General features: G+C 35.0%; 1 protein-coding gene across 1 annotated transcript; it reads left to right on the top strand.

The window, feature by feature from the left end:
• Positions 1 to 884: 884 nt before the first annotated feature.
• Positions 885 to 4,620, top strand: LOC146170401 (uncharacterized). Its single transcript, XM_083388691.1, has 7 exons — positions 885 to 918; positions 2,135 to 2,265; positions 2,564 to 2,728; positions 3,040 to 3,164; positions 3,340 to 3,413; positions 3,689 to 3,822; positions 4,445 to 4,620. Exons 1-7 carry the CDS (start codon positions 911 to 913, stop codon positions 4,618 to 4,620), a joined length of 813 nt encoding a protein of 270 aa, XP_083244817.1. The 5' UTR covers positions 885 to 910.
• Positions 4,621 to 23,514: the final 18,894 nt, after the last annotated feature.

Here is a 23,514-nt window from a genome sequence, read left to right as displayed (position 1 = left end):
TTATACAGTAAAAGTGATTTTAAAATAATTCAGTACACAATTTATTTATTTGCACCATTTTGAATAGTTCTGTTTTTTTTAATATTCTAAACTTTGATCAACTTGAAAATAAAAGTCTAAAATTGGAAAAAAATAGTTATATCTACATCCTCTTAATCAAGACATTTAGATGCGCGTTTCATTCAGTTAATGTGACTTACATCTATTTAAACTTCACTTATGCAAGGTGGAGCATTCCTTATCATCCGCTGTTTGTTTAGATTGTGGGAGTCCAGGTCTTACTGGTGTGGAACCACCGCCAGCAAATAGTGTTTACGGCGACTCACACACTTTTAGCTGCGATACAAACCACAGTGGTGAAGCTGTGAATGCAACTTGCAAAGCTGATGCCACCTGGAGTTTAACAAATGATACTTTCTGCTCAGTGAAAGGTTTGATTTATAACAAATATTAATTTACAGACCAAGGGCTAAATCTTACCCGCCAGTTTGTTTATTATAAAGTTTGTGTTGTGCCAAATCAGCATTATAATGCAAAATTTTTAATTGTTAAAACATTCACTTAAAAAAGACTTGCTTGCCGCTGCATCACACAAAAATTTTTAAAAATGATAGATTGTAGGTCAATGTGCTTCCATGCAAATAATATTGTAATATTGCAAATGCCTAAACCACACATTGTGTCTCTTTTTATGTTTTGCGATGTTGTTGTTTGTCACCATTATATATTGCTGATTTTTACTGACACTTTTATATTTTAGAGGATTAATGGGATATATATGTAAGTAAAAACGAATATTTTTTAGTTAAAGGATTCTGGATCTATCCAAGCCCCACCCAAGTTGTTGGTGGACTAGTGCACTTTGACATTGATCTTGCAAAGAACAACTTTGAAATCTACTTTGTAATCGATGGAGATGTAAGTTTTAACAACTTTATTAAATGATTCTTATGTAAAAGGTTACAATATTGGCTAAATGTATTCCACTTATTGAACAAAGGCTGTTTTTCTGATTTGAGCAGCTATTTTTTTTTTTTTTTCTAATTTGTTTCAAAACATTCTTATATTCTTGTCATTAAGTTGTTAGAGCTACAAAAATATATTTTGTTATGACTATTTTGTTATTGAAACATGTGCTCGCATTCTGATTCAGTAAATGTTAGACCCTGATATTTTCAGATCATCTCTAACTTCTAATTTTGAACATTTGCAAAAACAGGAAGTACAGTGGTTGATATAGTTGAGTCCGACGATGCAGCGTAGTATTTAATATTTTTTATTATTTTTAAAGCATGTGAATACCTAATGTTGCTGACGCTAAGCTGTCTTCTAAAACTCTCATGATTGACTGTGAACTCACGGTGATTCTAATCACACCCAAGTTGTTTCTTTAAACCAGGAGTGCGAGTCAGTTAAACAAAAACAGGGTTTGACGCTACAGCCTAAGAATCAAACTCTACAGCCTGATAAAACTATTTCTGTAATTAAAATAAGGTAAATTCTGAATATACAACAATCCTCTCATAGGGCTGTCATATAGTTCACTCGCCAAAATATGTGATTTAAAAATATTCTTTGCAGTTAGTGTCCTTAATAGTTCTGAGTTTGCATCGCATGTACACGTCCGACTCGGAACTCAGGTAGTCTTATTTGAATCCAAAGCCTGACCCTAGCAAAATAAATATGCTAAAAAATAAACATACTGAAATAAGGTTGTAGCATATTTGTTTAAATAATTGGTGATTGACTTCCCCAAATAGCCGTAAAAAAAAATGCAATCCTTGCTGAATCCTTTGTAGTCAGCTTTGATTCTACACTTAACATTTAGATTGCCTCCACATGTCGCTACCATGTTTCCTCCACATGTGAATGCACCCAAAGGATTGGAAGCATTTACAACAACAGAACACATAGGTTGGTTTGGTTTGATGGTATCCATGAAATTACAGCATAGTGTTTTCATTTCCTGCATTTTTACGACGAATTCAAAAAAATATGGATTGGTTATATTCACTCATAAGATAAACAATTAAATTTAGTTGACAGACCTCAGTTGAACGTATTGTAAAATATTTTACCCAACCAACCGAGACAACCTGGTCCACAAAAGAAGAAATGTTCTTTTGTTTTCCAGCGGTTGTTCGATTGGTAGCTTCTTTGTACGCAATTACATTAGATTGGAGCCACTCATTTCAAAGGATAAAAATATTTCTGTCACAACGACTGATGGTATTACCCTTCAAAATTTCAATCTTGATGTACGATGTAAGTTTTTTTTTTCTTTATTTTTTTATAGCCTTTGTGGATTAAAAAATACAACTTAGTATTTATAACAACTTATAAACCACGCTGATAAAATATTCATCTACTATACAGCTATACCAACAAAAATATATTCCTAAAAAAATGCACTCCTTGATTTTTCGTTTAAGTTATTGCAAGTGTCAGCTGATTAAAAAAAGATCAATAATAAAATAGAATTACGATTTTAGTTAAGTGCATGTTATTTGAAAGATGGGTGACTGTTTTTGACTGTGGCAAAAAATCCAATCTTTCAATTCAGATTGTGGAAATGTGACATCGGATGGAGTTATCCAGGATGTTCCAGCCAACAAGGGACATGGGAGCAGTCACAAATTTACATGCATGAGTGGATATAGTGGCATGAACCTACAGCCATACTGTGATTATGATGCTCAATGGTTGGGAACACCTTTGTGTATATTTGGTAAGAAAATAATTCTTCCTTGGTTTAAACAGCTTTTTTATAAACCTAAACAGAATGTTGTCAGCATAAAATGTAAATGCTTGACTTTTTTATTATTGGTTCTTGTGGAGCCATAAGCAGCTAGATTGGGATGATGCAATGATGCATACACTTTGAGAGTTTTAGAAGTGGATTTGACCTTATTCAGACACACATTTTATTAATATTATACTGGAAAGTCTTGGATTATTGCTTTTGTTGCATTATATTTTATTTACAACAATTCTCCCTAAAGTTTAGTTGTAGGTGAATGACACTTTATTTCTTTTCAGTTAAAATCCCCCTAACCCTTGAAACTCCACCAAATGGATTTTTACCAGGAAGCGAAATAACTGCATCCATATCACTTGTGACCAATTCTACAGCTTTTCGCTTTAAATGGTTCATTTCCGAACTTGTAAGCTTGATTCATGCGTCTTTATATTTTAATTTTCTTCTTTAATATTATTATTTTATTTATGTTTACTTTTCGCCACTGTTTTAACATATTCCTACTTAATGCATTGCCTTGCCTGTGTATTTGTGATACCCGGTTAAGCATGCTTAAATGAATATTTTTTCTCTTGTTTTAGGAGGTTGGAGATTGCTCTTCGCGTGAATGTTATGAAAATTCAGGAAATGTTTATCAAAGTCAAGTTTTATTGAAGTAAGTAAGAATTTAACATTTGCTTCACTGATGAGTATGTTGTATGTCACTTTAACACCAACTGATTGTTATATATTGTTTGTTTAACCTGCTGTTGCTTGTTTAACCTGTTGTTGCATCTTTAAACTCCTTAAGCACACCGAACACAAACAATTCATTTACTTTTAACTGTGCAAAAATAATAGAAAATATGTTTACTGTTTGAAATTTATTGTTATTTTCTCTATTGTCTATTTTTAATTTCATGTTATAAATATAAATGTTTTAATTTAAAGCATTGTGAGAAACGATAGCTCAGTTTATTTATCGATGATATTCCAAACCAATGCTACTTCTGCGTCGCACAACATAAGTCTTCAAGATTACTACGATTCCTCATCTTTCGGATATTTGGAATTTTCAACTGCAAGTGAGATATTTGTTGTGTTGTTTTTTTCTAACATTTTAGGTTTAATTTTTTACAGAATAATTCTTTATCTTTGTTATCTGTTTAACACACACTTATAGTTCTTGATTTGTCCTAAATTTATTTACAACTATTTCCGTAATTTAAAATCAAATGATGCTCTAAATCAAAAAAAAAGTACATCACTGCCCAATTTCTTGTTTGTTAAGATAGACCAAACATAAGTAATATTCTCAATGTTGTTTTCAACTTACTAGTTTCAAATTGTTTGCAGAACTCAAAACTAGGCCATTTACCGCATTTAGATAACCCAAAGAATAATTGTACATGAATGCGTTGCATTGAATGTACATTGTACACGCAAGCCACTTGAGCTTTAAAAGTCCACATTGTGCACAAAGGAATCAAAACCCTGTGTCACAAAGTATTAATTATGTCTTATTAGTTTCAAATTATTTCTTGCAGAACTTACAATCACTACTAAACTAGGTCATTTACTGCGGTTAGATTGTCCATTATTTAACTATACATGAATCCGACACACAAGTCATTTCAGTTCCACAAGGTTTACATTGTAAATTAAAACACTTTTCCACAAAGTATCAATTATGTTGTGTGTTGTAAGGATGTGGAAATCCGAGCCAAGTTGGTGTGTCAGCAGCCCCAGCAAACAGTGGGTTTGGAGCGAGCCACACATTCACCTGCACCACTGGCTACACAGGGACAGCTACCGGGCTCTCAACCTGCCAAGCTGATGGTACTTGGAGCTTGGAGGGAATACCAACCTGTGTTACAACATAAGGTGGGCTGAACATTACACGCTAGACACTTATGCTCCAGTTACTTTACTTTGTAAGTACAAAATGTTTTTTTTTTACTTTACTTAAACCAGCGAGATATCGCTAATCACTTGCTATCCTTACCATTTGTTTAAAACTCACATGAAAAAATAGTTCACTAAAAATTTAGTGTCACCTGTACTATGTGCATTGAGGTAGTGGTAGTTTTCTGTTAAAAATATTATGATTTATGTCATAATATTTTTAACGCGTCTTTGTGTAGCAATTTATTTGTTGGATGTTTTAGAATTGTCGCTTTATTGCTTTCTTTCCTTTGATTAGTTATGACGCAAATATGCATAGTACGATACACATCACTAGTCTCCATTAAAAAAGTGCATTTACAATATTCAACCATAATATCAAAAAAATAACCATTATACAGATCCAGGGTTTGTTGTTAATACGTTTTCTGTCATTACAGAAGTTTGTCCAACAACTACGTCTTTGTAGTTGCCAGATACACCCATGCCAGTTTTGGATAACTTTTAATTTGCTCACTTAACTGGATTGAAATAAGTTAATATTTTTACAGACGTATCTATAATTCTTCGTATATTTGTAAAAATCCGGACTTATGATAACTCTATTTAAAAAAAAAAATAATCAGTTTAAAACCAGGCAAAGCGTTATTAGAGTTTGTTTTTGTGAGCGCGTTCCTCCAATTTCAACAGCATTTTAGCAACGACAACAGCAGTTAAGCGAAATCAAGCAACGAAAATGAATAATTTCGTCTTTTTCAACGTGTTATAATCCTGCTTCGCAAAAACAAACGCTATTAACGCTTTGCCTGGTTTTAAACTGATTATTACTATTTTTTGAAATAGAGTTATCTTGTCTTCACGCGTTCAACTATAAAATCAAATTGTATTTTTTCTTGTTTTTGCGTTATTTTTTCAACCTAATTGGCCGCCTAAAGCTGTAATAAAATGAAAAGAAAATAACGTCGTTTTGAAAAAAACTTTTGTTAGCGACGCAATATTTTCTGCGTTATTTTGTTAATGCTAGCTTGTAGAGATGTCCGATACTTTTGAGTTTCGATATTTTTGTGTTTTTACTTTCTTGATGTCTATCATTTGATTCTGCTTGATAGTTTTTCCACCTAAGAAAGCGCAGCAAAACGATTCCTGTTTAAGGTTTGTCCATAAATGCTAATTGTTCATTACCGCTGGGGGAAATATTGCTCATTACATAATCGACGTTTTACTGTTGTATTGCGATTATGTTTGATTTTGATTGTACTATTTTACTATTGTTCTATTAAAATGTTACACGTGGTTTTATTTAAATTCTAGTAATAAATGTATTTGCGTCATTAATGCTACATCGAGGCAATTTCGTATGAGCTTATTTGCAACACACTACTTTTGATCTGAGACATTTGATCTGAGACAGTCTCCGTAGTAAAGCAAGTTGATACATAAACCCAAGCAGCAGGCAATTGTGCTATGGTTGGGTTAGGGTTAGGCACTGTTGACCGCTGCTTGGATTTATGGCACTTTTTGCAACGTTAACATTTCTTTTTTTAATCTCACAGTTGCATAAGCTTAAAATGTTCTGGTTGTAGTTCCGAAAAATTCATCTTATTGAGGCTCAACAACCTAAAAAAGTTACACATTTGAACTTATTAATTAAACCAATAGTGCCCGTTTGATCTTAGTTATGACGTAGTTTAGTGGATTGCGTATTTATTGCGCAAAATACGGGACACTTTTTTTTTTTTAAATGGGGGCACTTTTTAAAATGCCTTCAAAATGTGCGAACATTTTTAAGTTAAAGTTTAAAGTTAGAGTTAGATTTGAGTCAGAGTTGAGTTTACATTACCTATCTCAAAATGTGCGCACATTCTAAAAACCCTAACTTTAACGCAAACTCTAACTTTAAACTCTAACTTAAAAATGTGCGCACATTTTCAAGGCAGTTTAAATGTGCGCACATTTTTACACACATTGTGCAAAACAACGCCCCGTCCCCTGTTGCGCACAAAATACGTTCTCTTAAATACTAGCTTTGCCGTAAGAATTCTTACATTGAATTCGAACGTAAACGTACAGATACGTTAAAATAACGACGGTGTACAAGGAAAAAGTTTAACACGAATGGACTAAAAAGCTTTTCAGTAATTCTTTGTATTTTGTAAAATTCTATGATGAGAAAAACAAAACATTTTGAAACTTATAATTATACCGCAACTGGTTAAACGCAAACCTGAGGTTATCGTTTGATATCGTGCGCAAATTTGCATCTGAGATCTTAGTCTAATTATATTAAAGGAGATTGCGACATGTTTAAAGCGAACTTGTATTTTTCCAGTATGTTTTTCAGGCTTACTATCACCACTGGTTTGAAGTAGTTATCATAAAATGCGAGAGACGATAACTATTAGAAAGTTGGGTGCAACTATAAATGTTTTAAACCTTTGCATCAAGAATATTTAGTGCAAAGTATGACTTAAAATGCTGCGTAGCCGGATTCGGGACTCGACTTTATTTTCTAGGACTCAGGTTGTTTTGAACTAACTCCGCAGCCCTGCTTTAAACTTCGTGGCCTGTTCGTGGCTTTCGTGGTCAGCCCTGCTTTAAACTTCGTGGTAATTTTGCAAGACAGTTTAAGTAAAACCTAAGCTGTAATTATTTTGCTACAAAAGTTTAATAATTAAAAGTAAGTTGTTTCGTGACTTAAAAGTTCTAAAATAATAAAAACTTAACGTTATAAGCCTGACAAGTTTTCAGATTTCAACATTATCACACAAGTCTTAATGTTCCAGAACACCGCTAACGTTATGCTTATGAGCTCGCCAAGTTGTCAGCCTCTGTGAAGCAAGCCGACGTTGTTCGCTAGAGGCGACAGAGAGCTAAATTACAGTCTGTTGTTACAGTCTTGCTCGCAAATAAATCCAGGCTATTTTTTCTTTTCATAATTTAAATAAAACTCCATGCGGCCATAACCACTTTTAAATTGTATTTTTTAAGTATATTAGCAAATTTTGTCGCGGTCCGCACGTTTTTGTTTCAATCTTAGGGAATATTTTCTTTTTTAACATACTGTCCGCCAATATAGTGAATATTATTTGGCTAGTGCGGTTAAACTTAAAAGTGTAATATTTAATTTAAGTTGTAAAGCTTGCTGCTAGAAGCTAAACTTACACATTTTGGGTAGGGCTTATTTTTCACGTCGACTTTGGGCTCGTTTAAAATCCGCCACACCCGACCGTTGTCCGAAGTGATTTTGGTAATCTTAATGAACCGCTTATCTCTTTAGAAATACCGAGAAGTTATCAATCATTTTCATGAAAGCATAAATGTAAATAAACAGTTCTTCGTTAAATAGGATTATAATGTTTAAATCAGGGCTGCCCATCTGTGGGTCGTGCAAGTGTTTTAGGGGTGCCGATTAGGCAGACATTAACTGCACTAATGCGTGCAGAACAGCAGACAACTAAAATATTTTGTTTATCGCTGTAAAATGTAAAGGTTGTCGATCATGGGAAAATAAGAGACAAAAAAAAACAGACAAAAAATTCTAAAAACCCTGGTTAAACCAATAAAACATGCTGAAAAGCTTTTGCTGAGCTTTTGTAATCCCATAAAAAAATGCTAAACTATTTAGCTTCTTACTATTCGTGGAATCCGAGTTTCGAAATCATACAAAAATTACCAACCCAGACAATAACACTTAAAACGACGCAACAGCAGAGTTTCGCGTAAAGTAAGCGGATAATTAAATATATGACCCACTTGTGCATTTGTAAGGATGAAGGTCGTGTTTGTTACCCGCGCGATAAAAAGGTTCGCCATCGCTGGTTTAGAATAAAAACATACATTTTATTGCGAACTGCGACCGCAAAGGGCCCTTTTTTACGAAAATGCGGTATTTTGTGTTATTTTCATCAGTCAACAACATGTCCTTCTACGTCCCCCATATATCCTTTGCAGGGAACCAATGCCTTGTGATCCCAGCACGGATGTGGTTTTGTATGGCAGGGTTCGCAGAATGTGGTCGGTTCGCGACCAACTGATGACGTTCGAGCTTTTCTCAACTTTGCTGTTTACGGAAACACGAGAAAACACTAAACCGCGAAATATCTTGAAAGTAAAAACCTGCTTTCGGTAGCGGAAAAGTAATATTTTACTTTGACGCTTTCGGTTAGAATCGAGGAAATTTGCCGTTAACGCTGGCGACGCGTTATATATGAACTGGGCGACGTACGCCAGACGTTAACGCGGCTAGTGTGAACCAGCCTTAATAATTTAAATTGAAAATGAACGTGAAAGCAAAAAACGTTGAGTAATTGGACAGCATCTTAAAAAATGCCTTTCGATACGCACTTGTATCGTCATCAGTTATATTGACATTACCTTTCAAGCTGCTTTACAAATACGTCGTTAGCCATCCTACTTGTCCTAAAGTTTGTTGTTATTACGATATTTGATCGTTTTTTAAAAGTACGGTCGTCAGATCCGATGTCAATTGCGTCTATCTATCAGGGATTTAGGCCTAAGGCTGTTTAATAGATACGGGCCTAATTTTCCAAGCCAAACACAAGTATTAAATGTAACCAGTATTCGTTTTTAAGCAAAAACTGTCCTTACACTGGGTCTGTATCACTATCAGCTATACAAAACATTTACCTTAAAAAAATTGAGGGCCGAATTTTTCCAGGGCCTAAGGATAGACTTAGAAGCCTAATGGTTGAACCGACAATGCTATCTATACAGTGCTGCAATGACTTATGGTTAATGACTTGATGTTCCAGACAGCGCTAACGTTATGCTAAAGAGCTCGCCAAGTTGTCAGCCTCTGTGAAGCAAGCCGCAGTTGTTCGTTAGAGGCAACAGAGAGCTGAATTGGATTCCAAATTCCTCGTGATTGTTGCGCTGTGGCGCTAACGTTATGCTTCTTGGCTCGCCAAGCCACCGTAAAGTTTCCGAAGCTACATATTTGGTCAAGAGGCGCAGCTAAGCGAGATTGTGGTTCTCGAATTTAAAAACTTCCCGAAATATTAGCAGCTTTTTGGTTTTGTTCACGTGGCATTGGAGGAGGGGTCGTAACTTTTTCACCAAAGCAGTGACAAGGTGTCACCGAATCAATACAGGGTGTTATGGAATATTATTAATATATTTACTCTCCCATATTAATTTCTTTCATGAAATTATAATTTTGACAATTAGTTTCGTTATTGTAAATCGATATTAAACCTTTTGTGAATGTATTTTGTATTTTCGTGTTTCTTTTCAGTGGCGAATTGTTAATTAGCAATTAATATTCTGTGTTGGTATGGACAACCGTCACGTGCATAAAGACGCCAAGTTAAGCAATGCGAGTAATAATAATTAATAAAGGCGACTGTTGACACCTACATTTTATTAATAATGTTAAACCTTTGTAAATGTATTATGTCTTTCTAATGTTTATAATATGTGAATATTTTAAATAGATTAACACATTTTGGCGCTGGTCTAGAATCCTACCACAACGCGCATTATTTGGGTTAGGTTGCGGGTTAGCGTTTGGGTTAAGGTGGGTCAAGTATTATTATTAAATAAAGAATATAATAATACTTGACCCACCCACACCCAAACGCTAACCCGCAACCTAACTCAATTTTGTGCCTTGGTTTCATAACTGTGGTAGGATTCTAGACAAGCGCCCACATTTTATATGAGAATGGTTGTTTTTAAATTGCTACATTAGGTTTGTAAACATGTTAATATTTTACCAATTTGTTGGGGGGTAAAAACCTGAAATATTGCGTTTTAGCACTTTGTAGCTAACGACTGCCATCTAGCAGCAGATAAACTTTCATACAGAATTCGTTCATATTCGCTTGCTTTGTCCAGCTTGTGAAGTGACGAAGCGGCTTACCGCCTGCTGCGCTTTATTGTCCCGCGCGTGAGACTTCATTGTGTGAAGTGGCACGTCCTAAACTGGGCTCGTGCGACTTGCATTTTAAAACGAGACTTCTCTTTAGTAAAATTACTTAATGCTGTTAAGAAACAACTTATTTTACCGCCGCAAATTTAAATGCGAAATCTGGTGGCAACTCTAATCCAACATATCAACATCAGGCCTACACAACTTAAAATTGTGTGTTGATATGTTGGATTGGAGCAACATACTATACAGGTGCAAATAGCAAATATTCTCCAAATACGATTTTGCCAATATTCTCCAAATCGTATTTCATCGTATTGTCGCGGTAATACACAAAGAGGTAAGGCCGTGAATAAAGTTTCACCCACCGTACAATTAACGGAGGGAAGCATTGCGAGTAGAGATGTTCAAAGCAGAATATCGGCGACTTATTTATAATGCTTGCTTTCAATGCGGCGTTAGTTTTTTTTCGGGCGACCAATTACTTCGCGATAATCTTCGCCTAATAATTAAATGTCAATAGGGTGTATTTACCGCCGCAAGTTTAAATGCGAAATCTTAAGGCAGTCTACGCCTCTGTGTTAGCACCTGTCGTGCATCTTGCTCCAACCAGCATACTACCAACATCAGGCCTAAACATCTAGCAAAACTTTCGATTTAATAGTTTGCGTATTGAGAACATAATAGTGTTTTTCATATTGTTTAAAACTACAGATTTAAAGCCTGTTTTAACAGTGATTGCTCGGCCCAAGCCATGGTAAAAAATTACCGAGTAAAAGTTTGCAAAAGTATAGCAAACCATAGGCGTTAAACCATTTTTAGTCTTTAAGAGAATAATAATATTTTCCTTTCAAACACGTAAGCTGGTCAAAATTTAATAAAATGAACATACGCATTATCTACGTAAATTCTATTTATCAAATATATGTTTCGATCATTCCCCAAATTCTGCGCCATATTTGAAACTCTTTCGCATCAAAGGCATATTTTAAGTGGGGAAGTTTTCGGCCCATATCTGTTTTTGCTTGCAGAAACAAGTTAAGGAAAATAAAAAACAAAATATAAAATACATAATATAAAATATACAATAAAAAATAAAAAATAAAAAATAAAAAATAAAAAATAAAAAATAAAAAATAAAAAATAAAAAATAAAAAATAAAAAATAAAAAATAAAAAATAAAAAATAAAAAATAAAAAATAAAAAATAAAAAATAAAAAATAAAAAATAAAAAATAAAAAATAAAAAATAAAAAATAAAAAATAAAAAATAAAAAATAAAAAATAAAAAATAAAAAATAAAAAATAAAAAATAAAAAATAAAAAATAAAAAATAAAAAATAAAAAATAAAAAATAAAAAATAAAAAATAAAAAATAAAAAATAAAAAATAAAAAATAAAAAATAAAAAATAAAAAATAAAAAATAAAAAATAAAAAATAAAAAATAAAAAATAAAAAATAAAAAATAAAAAATAAAAAATAAAAAATAAAAAATAAAAAATAAAAAATAAAAAATAAAAAATAAAAAATAAAAAATAAAAAATAAAAAATAAAAAATAAAAAATAAAAAATAAAAAATAAAAAATAAAAAATAAAACAAGCCCTGAAAATATACCCCCTGACAAAATATACTACAACCGCACCCCCGTCTAGTTAGCAATTAATATTCTGTGTTGGTATGGACAACCGTCACGTGCATAAAGACGCCAAGTTAAGCAATGCGAGTAATAATAATTAATAAAGGCGACTGTTGACACCTACATTTTATTATATGGGCCGAAAATTTATTTTCGGGACATATCTTGTTTTTGCCCGAAAATGTTTCAGACCGATTTTGTCCGGAGCTTTATAGAAAAAGTAAACATCGTAGAACTTTCAAATTTTCAGACATGGCGTAGAGTGGTATGAAGGTGCGATGTCGAGGTTTATGAGGCTGTACCCCTAGGGGCCTCTGACTGGGGGGCCAAATACTTAAAATATTGTGACGTCATCGTTCTAGCTCTTTGTAGTTATCTACTCCTACCTAGCGGCAGAAAAACACGATACAGAATTTGTTTATATCGCTTCCTTGGTTCAACTCGCGAAGCGACTAAGTGGTTGATGACATCACGCTGCGCTTCATTGTCCCGCGCGTGCAACGTTCATTGTTCGAAGTGGCTGCGTTAGTAAAACTTGGCGCGTGCGACTTGCATTTAAGAAAGAGGCTTCACTTAGTGAAATAACCTACTACTGTTACGAAACAACATATTTTACTGCCGCAAATATAAATGCGAAATCTCGGGGCAGTGTACGCCTCTCTGTTTGCACCTGTTGCGCATTTTACTTTAATTAAACATATCAACACCAGGCCTAAACAAATTAAAATTGTCCAAGGGCCGCAGCAAGCAAAACATAAAGCTGAATGCGGACCAAACCAGGGTAAAATATTACCGAGTAAAATTGGCAAGAGCATAGCAAACTATAGGCGTTAAATAATTTTAAGAGAATTATTATATTTAAACAAGTTACCTCGTCAAAATTCAATAACATGACCGCACGCATTATCTACGTAAATTCTATTTATCAAATATATTTCTCGATCATTTCCCAAATACCTTGCCGTATTTTAATTTATTATCGCGGTATTACATGAAGAGGCAAGGCCAAATAAAGTTTCACCCATCGTAAAGCAGGGAGGCATTGCTAGAAGCTTTATTTATATGACGTTCGTGAACTATGTCGCCAGATTGAATCATAATTTAAAAAAGTTTGAAAGTTTTCTTGAAGGTAAAGCTTTCAGGCGTCAAGTGCCAGTTTGCCATTGTCTCTGGAAATAGAATTTTTGTTTTGTAGCGGCAAAAATGAAAAAAAATAAATAAATAAAATATTTTGATTGCAAAACGATTCTTAAATTAATTTTGCATAGTCTTTACCAAACTAACGGATAATAAAATGAAACCCTGGCAACTACCCCTATCACATCTAAGACATACTATATATTTAAAATTAGGTCAATTAAAAAAATATTAAAACATAACAAATAAAAAAAATAAAAATTTAAAATAAAAAAAAATAACACTAAACCTTGAAAATACACCCCCTGACAAAATATACAGCAACCGCACCCCCGTCTAATTTATCTTAATTTTGAAAGATAAAACAATTCAATTGCTGTATGTTGCGTTTATGTTATTTTTTACTTGAGATTTTGCTCATATTCGCACGAGTTTACCAGTTTTAATGTTTAACGTTTACTTTATAGACAAGGATTTCACTTCAATTTGACATGCTCTAATAAACCAAATTACGGATATTCCTAAACTCAAGTAAATAAGTCTAATGGAGTTATTATCATTGCGCCAGTGAAGCAACTAAACTAACTATAGAACAATGAGAATACGCATTTCTATGCAACCGAAATTGAAGCTGGGGATTTTTTTACCTTTACAATAGCTCGCGTGATTTCCAGACAGGAAATGAGTAAAGGCGTTGGAGGCCAAACTAAATGGATGGAGCCCTAACGTCATTTCCTTTAGAACAAGGAAATACCAGTCCGCCTTCAACAAAGAGCTAGCGTTTGGTTGTTGTCTGCGACTTGGTGCAAGCGCCTTACTGCTGTACTGAGGTAAATGTGTAATGTTGTGTAGGTATATGAACAGGAATGTCAGGTAAGTTTATAACATCAAAACCTTAAATCAGTGGATCTCAAACTTTTCCTGCCACACTCCAATCTGTGGTGTTTTTAATGTCACTTCGAGCTACCTGGTTTCAAAAGAAACCATTTTTACTCAAGTTTACTTAGATTTAATAAGCCAAATAAAGAATAAAGAACAACTATTTTGAGCGTTAGCCGTACATTTAAGATTATGGGTCGTCTTGCCGCAATGCCGCAATGTACTTGCGTTCATTTCTATAAAACTTCGATTGCAGCCAGAAAGCTGTTCGCGTAACATTGGTCCGTGTGCTAAAGGTTGACAATCACTATTGTACGAACAAGATCCAGCAGGCAACGCTGCTATAATTATCGTCTCACGACTTGCTCCCACTGAGCCTGTACCTCTGTACCTGGTATAATATTATGTGTATGTCAATCGTTGGGCAGTGCTAGTTCAACAGGGTTAGATCACAGATATCACAGTAGGCTATATACCCATGCTGTCATTAACTTTGTATCTTGTTTCATTTTACAGACTGTATTTGGTAAAAAAAACTGTATCAACCAATCAAGCACAAGGAATGACATGGCCGATACTCCAAACCAAAACCAAGTAAGTTTTTGTCGTATAAAATAATAAAAATCTTTGCTGCTTTGGATTTTTAATTCCATGTCACCATCCTCATAAATCTGTCTAGCACTGGTATTTGACAAAGTGAACTTATCTTATTAACTTCACAATACACACATTGCATATTTTCTGAAAAATGGCAAAATTGTTTTTAATCATGCCTGTATAACATACGACCTTGTAATGCGTCTATACTAACTCTTTCGGTTTATTAGTTCGATTTTAAATAGCTTTAATGAATATTATAAACTAATGTTAAACCATTTAGCTTCAAAAAAGGGTTTATAGTGACATTTTGGGAGGTTAGGTCTCACTAATCTCGCAACTTTAGCAAACAGCAGCAATTACCAAACAAAACGGTATTTAGTTTAAAAGTACCTATTTAAACAGAGATTCTGTCGCAGTGTTTAAACAAGGGGTTCTTAAACTTTTTTTATCGCGGCCCCTAAAAGTTTTTGGGGACTCGCGTGGACCACGGTAGGCAAAATGACGTTATAAAATGACGTCACAATACAAATAGACTTCTTAAATCTGCTGTTTTCGGTCCAAAAATGTGAAAATAAAATGAGTCTTAATACATTCAGTGCAAAACCGTTTTATTTTTAAATAAACTGTTTCGTTTGATGAATTGATTACTTCCTAAATATACACTAATATTTCAATTAGACCTTCATGGACCCCAGTTTTAAACTGTACGGCAATATAAAGCCCGTAGTTCAGCTGCGCTTCTATACAAACTGAACGCATTTAACAAACATAACTATATCTTTAGTTTTACAGTTGCTACCGAACAGCGATCAACCTTACTTTGGAACTTAGTATAATCCGACAAAATCTATTTTACAAAAATCAAGTATAATTAACAAACTGTTTTGAACATTTACAAAGAATCGCACAGCGGGGTTAATATTTGTAATCTTGCAACTTTAGCAAAACTGCCGGCGCCACATCATTCTCGGGATGCTTTAGTAAATAAGCGCTAACCTAATCGGCTTCAATGTGACGACATTTCGTGATATGTATATCGATCGGGAATAACTAACAAACCTAAACCTTATTTTTTTTAGTTAAAACGACTAAATACCCAACGGCTAAGCACGTCAAACATCCTTTACGTAAAAAAACAGTGACATATATCAATAGGGAACCACAAACGTAAAACCTTAAGTTGTAGCAGCCAATGTTCGCATTGCGTGATATTCAGCAAATACGTAATCCTGGTGCCATACTGCCTTTCTAGCTAACGACTGCCATCTAGCAGCAGATAAACTTTCATACAGAATTCGTTCATATTCGCTTGCTTTGTCCAGCTTGTGAAGTGACGAAGCGACTTACCGCCTGCTGCGCTTTATTGTCCCGCGCGTGAGACTTTCATTGTGCGAAGTGGCACGTCCTAAACTGGGCTCGTGCGACTTGCATTTTAAAACAAGGCTTCTCTTTAGTAAAATTATTAATGCTCTTAAGAAACAACTTATTTTACCGCCGCAAATTTAAATGCGAAATCTGGTGGCAACCCTAATCCAACATATCAACACCAGGCCTACACAACTTAAAATTGTGTGTTGATATGTTGGATTAGAGTAACATACTATACAGGTGCAAATAGCAAATATTCTCCAAATACGATTTTCCAATATTCTCCAAATCGTATTTCATCGTATTGTCGCGGTAATACACAAAGAGGTAAGGCCGTGAATAAAGTGTCACCCACCGTACAATTAACGGAGGGAAGCATTGCGAGTAGAGATGTTCAAAGCAGAATATCGGCGACTCATTTATAATGCTTGCTTTCAATGCGGCGTTAGTTTTTTTTTCGGGCGACCAATTACTTCGCGATAATCTTCGCCTAATAATTAAGTGTCAATAGGGTGTATTTACCGCCGCAAGTTTAAATGCGAAATCTTAAGGCAGTCTACGCCTCTCTGTTAGCACCTGTCGTGCATCTTGCTCCAACCAGCATACCACCAACATCAGGCCTAAACATCTAGCAAAACTTTCGATTTAATAGTTTGCGTATTGAGAACATAACAGTGTTTTTCATATTGTTTAAAACTACAGATTTAAAGCCTGTTTTAACAGTGATTGCTCGGCCCAAGCCATGGTAAAAAATTACCGAGTAAAAGTTTGCAAAAGTATTGCAAACCATAGGCGTTAAACCATTTTTAGTCTTTCAGAGAATAATAATATTTGCTTTTCAAACACGTAAGCTGGTCAAAATTTAATAAAATGACCTTACGCATTATCTACGTAAATTCTATTTATCAAATATATGTTTCGATCATTCCCCAAATTCTACGCCATATTTGAACCCCTTTCGCATCAAAGGCATAAGTTAAGTGGGGAAGTTTTCGGCCCATATCTGTTTTTGCTTGCAGAAACAAGTTAAGGAAAATAAAAAACAAAATATATAATATAAAGTACACAATACAAAATATTAAAAAAAAAAATAAAAAAAATAAAATAAAGTAAAAATTGAAAATAAACACTAAGCCCTGAAAATATACCCCCTGACAAAATATACAACAACCGCACCCCCGTCTAGTTCTTTTTTGGTTTCCTATGGTTTCCTATGGTTTCCTATGGTTTCCTATGGTTTCCTATGGTTTCCTATGGTTTCCTATGGTTTCCTATGGTATGTTTCAGACCGACTTTTGTCCGAAGCTTTATAGAAAAAGTAGACATCGTAGAACCTTCAAATTTTCAGACATGGCATAGAGTGGTATGTAGGTGCTTTGTAGAAGTTTATGAGGCTGCACCCCCAGGGGCCTTTGCTTGGGGGGTAAAAACCTGAAATATTGCGTTTTAGCTCTTTCTAGCTAACGACTGCCATCTAGCAGCAGAAAAACTTTCATACAGAATTCGTTCATATTCGCTTGCTTTGTCCAGCTTGTGAAGTGACGAAGCGACTCATCGCCTGCTGTGCTTTATTGTCCCGCGTGTGAGACTTTCATTGTGCGAAGTGGCAACTGGGCTCGTGCGACTTGCATTTTAAAACGAGGCTTCTCTTTAGTAAAATTACTTAATGCTGTGAAGAAACAACTTATTTTACCGCCGCAAATTTAAATGCGAAATCTGGTGGCAACTCTAATCCAACATATCAACACCAGGCCTACACAACTTAAAATTGTGTGTTGATATGTTGGATTGGAGTAACATACTATACAGGTGCAAATAGCAAATATTCTCCAAATACGATTTTTCCAATATTCTCCAAATCGTATTTCATCGTATTGGCGCGGTAAAACACAAAGAGGTAAGGCCGTGAATAAAGTTTCACCCACCGTACAATTAACGGAGGGAAGCATTGCGAGTAGAGATGTTCAAAGCAGAATATCGGCGACTCATTTATAATGCTTGCTTTAAATGCGGCGTCAGCATTTTTTGGGGCGACCAATTACTTTGCGATAAGCTTCGCCTAATAATCAAGTGTCAATAGGGTGTATTTACCGCCACAAACTTAAATGCGAAATCTTAAGGCAGTCTACGCCTCTCTGTTAGCACCTGTCGTACATCTTGCTCCAACCAGCATACTACCAACATCAGGCCTAAACATCTAGCAAAACTTTCGATTTAATAGTTTGCGTATTGAGAACATAATAGTGTTTTTCATATTGTTTAAAACTACAGATTTAAAGCCTGTTTTAACAGTGATTGCTCGGACCAAGCCATGGTAAAAATTTACCGAGTAAAAGTTTGCAAAAGTATTGCAAACCATAGGCGTTAAACCATTTTAAGTCTTTAGGAGAATGATAATATTTGGTTTTAAAACACGTAAGCTCTGGCAAAAATGTAATAAAAGTGCCATGTACATTATCTACGCAAATTCTATTTATCAAATATATGTTTCGATCATTCCCCAAATTCTACGCCATATTTGAACCCCTTTCGCATCAAAGTGGGGAAGTTTTCGGCCCATATCTGTTTTTGCTTGCAGAAACAAGTTAAGGAAAATGAAAAACAAATAATGAAATATATAATATAAAATACACAATACAAAATATTAAATAATAAAAAGTATAAAATAAAAAAAATAAAATAAAAAAAATTAAAACAAAATAAAAATAAACACTAAGCCCTGACAATATACCCCCTGACAAAATATACAACAACCGCACCCCCGTCTAGTCTTTTTTGGTTTCCTATGGTATATTTCAGACCGATTTTTGTCCGAAGCTTTATAGAAAAAGTAGACATCGTAGAACCTTCAAATTTTCAGACATGGCGTAGAGTGGTATGTAGGTGCTTTGTAAAAGTTTATGAGGCTGCACTCCCAGGGGCCTTTGCTTGGGGGGTAAAAACCTGAAATATTGCGTTTTAGCACTTTGTAGCTAACGACAGCCATCTAGCAGCAGAAAAACTTTCATACAGAATTCGTTCATATTCGCTTGCTTTGTCCAGCTCGCGTCGCGACGAGGCGGCTGCTGGCATCCCTGCTGCGCCCTATTGTCCCGCGCGTGCAACATTTGTGTTGGAAGTGGCTTGCCCAGTAAAACTATGCACATGCGACTTGCCTTTCATAAAGAGGCCTCTCTAAGTAAAAAAACCTATTGCTCTTACAACACAAAATATTTTACCACCGCAAATTTAAATGCGAATCCTACAGGCAGTGTACACATCTCTGTTAGCACATGTTGTAATTGTTGCACCATTCAAACATATCAACACCAGGTCTAAGCAAATATAATTATACAAGGGCCGCAACAACAAAAAGCTTAAGTTTAACGCATTCTTAACGACGACGTTACAAAGCTACGTCATAACATGGCGTCATAAATAAATAAATCTTGCGTTTATTGGATTTAAATTGGCAAAACTTTCAATATAAAACGTGGCTTATTAGGCACATAAACGTGTTTGCATATTGCTCAAAACTACAGATTTAAACTCTGTTTCAACAGTGATTGCTCAGACCAAGGCATGGTAAAAATTTACACAGTAAAAGTTGAAAAAAGTATAGCAAACCATAGACGTTAAATCATTTAGAGAGAATGAAAATATTGACTTTTTAAACATGCTAGCTGACCCAAATGTAATAACATGGCCGTAAGCATTATCTACGTAAATTTTTATTGATCAAATGTATGTTTCGATCATTTGCCAAAATCTACGCCATATTTGAACCCCCTTCGCTTCAAAGCCATAAGTTATTATATTATTATACACAACTTATAATTGTGTGTAGATATGTTGGATTGGAGTAACATACAGAACAGGTGCAAATAGCATATATTCTCCAAATACGATGTTTCCAATATTCTCCAAATCGTATTGTCGCGGTAATACACAAAGAGGTAAGGCCGTGAATAAAGTTTCACCCACCGTACAATTAACGGAGGGAAGCATTTCGAGTAGGGATGTTCAAGGCAGAATATCGGCGACACGTTTATAATGCTTGCTTTAAATGCGGCGTCAGCATTTTTTGGGGCGACCAATTACTTCGCGATAAGCTTCGCCTAATAATCAAGTGTCAATAGGGTGTATTTACCGCCGCAAGTTTAAATGCGAAATCTTAAGGCAGTCTACGCCTCTCTGTTAGCACCTGTTGTGCATCTTGCTCCAACCAGCATACCAACATCAGGCCTAAACTTATCTAGCAAAACTTTCGATTTAATAGTTTGCGTATTAGGCACGTAATAGTGTTTTTCATATTGTTTGAAACGACAGATTTAAAGCCTGTTTTAACAGTGATTGCTCGGACCAAGCTATGGTAAAAAATTACCTAGTGAAAGTTTGCAAAAGTATAGCAAACCATAGGCGTTAAACCATTTTTAGTCTTTAAGAGAATGATAATATTTGATTTTTAAACACGTAAGCTGGTCAAAATTTAATAAAATAGCCATATGCATTATCTAAGTAAATTCTATTTATCAAATATATGTTTCGATCATTCCCCAAATTCTACGCCATATTTGAACCCTTTTCGCATCAAAGGCATATTTTAAGTGGGGAAGTTTTCGGCCCATATCTGTTTTTGCTTGCAGAAACAAGTTAAGGAAAATGAAAAACAAAATATATAATATAAAGTACACAATACAAAATATTAAAAAAAAAATTAAAAAAAAAAAAATTAAAATAAAGTAAAAATTGAAAATAAACACTAAGCCCTGAAAATATATCCCCTGACAAAATATACAACAACCGCACCCCCGTCTAGTTCTTTTTTGGTTTCCTATGGTTTCCTATGGTTTCCTATGGTTTCCTATGGTTTGTTTCAGACCGAGTTTTGTCCGAAGCTTTATAGAAAAAGTAGACATCGTAGAACCTTCAAATTTTCAGACATGGCGTAGAGTGGTATGTAGGTGCTTTGTAAAAGTTTATGAGGCTGCACTCCCAGGGGCCTTTGCTTGGGGGGTAAAAACCTGAAATATTGCGTTTTAGCACTTTGTAGCTAACGACAGCCATCTAGCAGCAGAAAAACTTTCATACAGAATTCGTTCATATTCGCTTGCTTTGTCCAGCTCGCGTCGCGACGAGGCGGCTGCTGGCATCCCTGCTGCGCCCTATTGTCCCGCGCGTGCAACATTTGTGTTGGAAGTGGCTTGCCTAGTAAAACTATGCACATGCGACTTGCCTTTCATAAAGAGGCCTCTCTAAGTAAAAAAACCTATTGCTCTTACAACACAAAATATTTTACCACCGCAAATTTAAATGCGAATCCTACAGGCAGTGTACACATCTCTGTTAGCACATGTTGTAATTGTTGCACCATTCAAACATATCAACACCAGGTCTAAGCAAATATAATTATACAAGGGCCGCAACAACAAAAAGCTTAAGTTTAACGCATTCTTAACGACGACGTTACAAAGCTACGTCATAACATGGCGTCATAAATAAATAAATCTTGCGTTTATTGGATTTAAATTGGCAAAACTTTCAATATAAAACGTGGCTTATTAGGCACATAAACGTGTTTGCATATTGCTAAAAACTACAGATTTAAACTCTGTTTCAACAGTGATTGCACAGACCAAGGCATGGTAAAAATTTACACAGTAAAAGTTGGAAAAAGTATAGCAAACCATAGACGTTAAATCATTTAGAGAGAATGAAAATATTGACTTTTTAAACATGCTAGCTGACCAAAATGTAATAACATGGCCGTAAGCATTATCTACGTAAATTTTTAGTGATCAAATGTATGTTTCGATCATTTGCCAAAATCTACGCCATATTTGAACCCCCTTCGCTTCAAAGCCATAAGTTATTATATTATTATACACAACTTATAATTGTGTGTAGATATGTTGGATTGAAGTAACATACAGAACAGGTGCAAATAGCAAATATTCTCCAAATACGATGTTTCCAATATTCTCCAAATCGTATTTCATCGTATTGTCGCGGTAATACACAAAGAGGTAAGGCCGTGAATAAAGTTTCACCCACCGTACAATTAACGGAGGGAAGCATTTCGAGTAGGGATGTTCAAGGCAGAATATCGGCGACACATTTATAATGCTTGCTTTAAATGCGGCGTCAGCATTTTTTGGGGCGACCAATTACTTCGCGATAAGCTTCGCCTAATAATTAAGTGTCAATAGGGTGTATTTACCGCCGCAAGTTTAAATGCGAAATCTTAAGGCAGTCTACGCCTCTCTGTTAGCACCTGTTGTGCATCTTGCTCCAACCAGCATACCAACATCAGGCCTAAACTTATCTAGTTCTTTTTTGGTTTCCTATGGTTTCCTATGGTTTGTTTCAGACCGACTTTTGTCCGAAGCTTTATAGAAAAAGTAGACATCGTAGAACCTTCAAATTTTCAGACATGGCGTAGAGTGGTATGTAGGTGCTTTGTAAAAGTTTATGAGGCTGCACTCCCAGGGGCCTTTGCTTGGGGGGTAAAAACCTGAAATATTGCGTTTTAGCACTTTGTAGCTAACGACAGCCATCTAGCAGCAGAAAAACTTTCATACAGAATTCGTTCATATTCGCTTGCTTTGTCCAGCTCGCGTCGCGACGAGGCGGCTGCTGGCATCCCTGCTGCGCCCTATTGTCCCGCGCGTGCAACATTTGTGTTGGAAGTGGCTTGCCTAGTAAAACTATGTACATGCGACTTGCCTTTCATAAAGAGGCCTCTCTAAGTAAAAAAACCTATTGCTCTTACAACACAAAATATTTTACCACCGCAAATTTAAATGCGAATCCTACAGGCAGTGTACACATCTCTGTTAGCACATGTTGTAATTGTTGCACCATTCAAACATATCAACACCAGGTCTAAGCAAATATAATTATACAAGGGCCGCAACAACAAAAAGCTTAAGTTTAACGCATTCTTAACGACGACGTTACAAAGCTACGTCATAACATGGCGTCATAAATAAATACATCTTGCGTTTATTGGATTTAAATTGGCAAAACTTTCAATATAAAACGTGGCTTATTAGGCACATAAACGTGTTTGCATATTGCTCAAAACTACAGATTTAAACTCTGTTTCAACAGTGATTGCTCAGACCAAGGCATGGTAAAAATTTACACAGTAAAAGTTGGAAAAAGTATAGCAAACCATAGACGTTAAATCATTTAGAGAGAATGAAAATATTGACTTTTTAAACATGCTAGCTGACCAAAATGTAATAACATGGCCGGAAGCATTATCTACGTAAATTTTTATTGATCAAATGTATGTTTCGATCATTTGCCAAAATCTACGCCATATTTGAACCCCCTTCGCTTCAAAGCCATAAGTTATTATATTATTATACACAACT

Source organism: Ascidiella aspersa, chromosome 1 (genome assembly GCF_963924565.1).
Source record: "Ascidiella aspersa chromosome 1, kaAscAspe10.2, whole genome shotgun sequence".
Classification (NCBI taxonomy): Eukaryota; Metazoa; Chordata; class Ascidiacea; order Phlebobranchia; family Ascidiidae; genus Ascidiella; species Ascidiella aspersa.
The sequence above is the reverse complement of the archived record's forward strand: the minus strand, read 5'-3'. Positions and strand labels throughout refer to the sequence as shown.

Coding starts and splice junctions, on each gene's coding strand:
- LOC146170401 (XM_083388691.1), top strand. Junction 2,266..2,563: donor TTTCAATCTTGATGTACGAT/GTAAGTTTTTTT, acceptor CTTTCAATTCAG/ATTGTGGAAATGTGACATCG. Junction 3,823..4,444: donor TTTGGAATTTTCAACTGCAA/GTGAGATATTTG, acceptor GTGTGTTGTAAG/GATGTGGAAATCCGAGCCAA.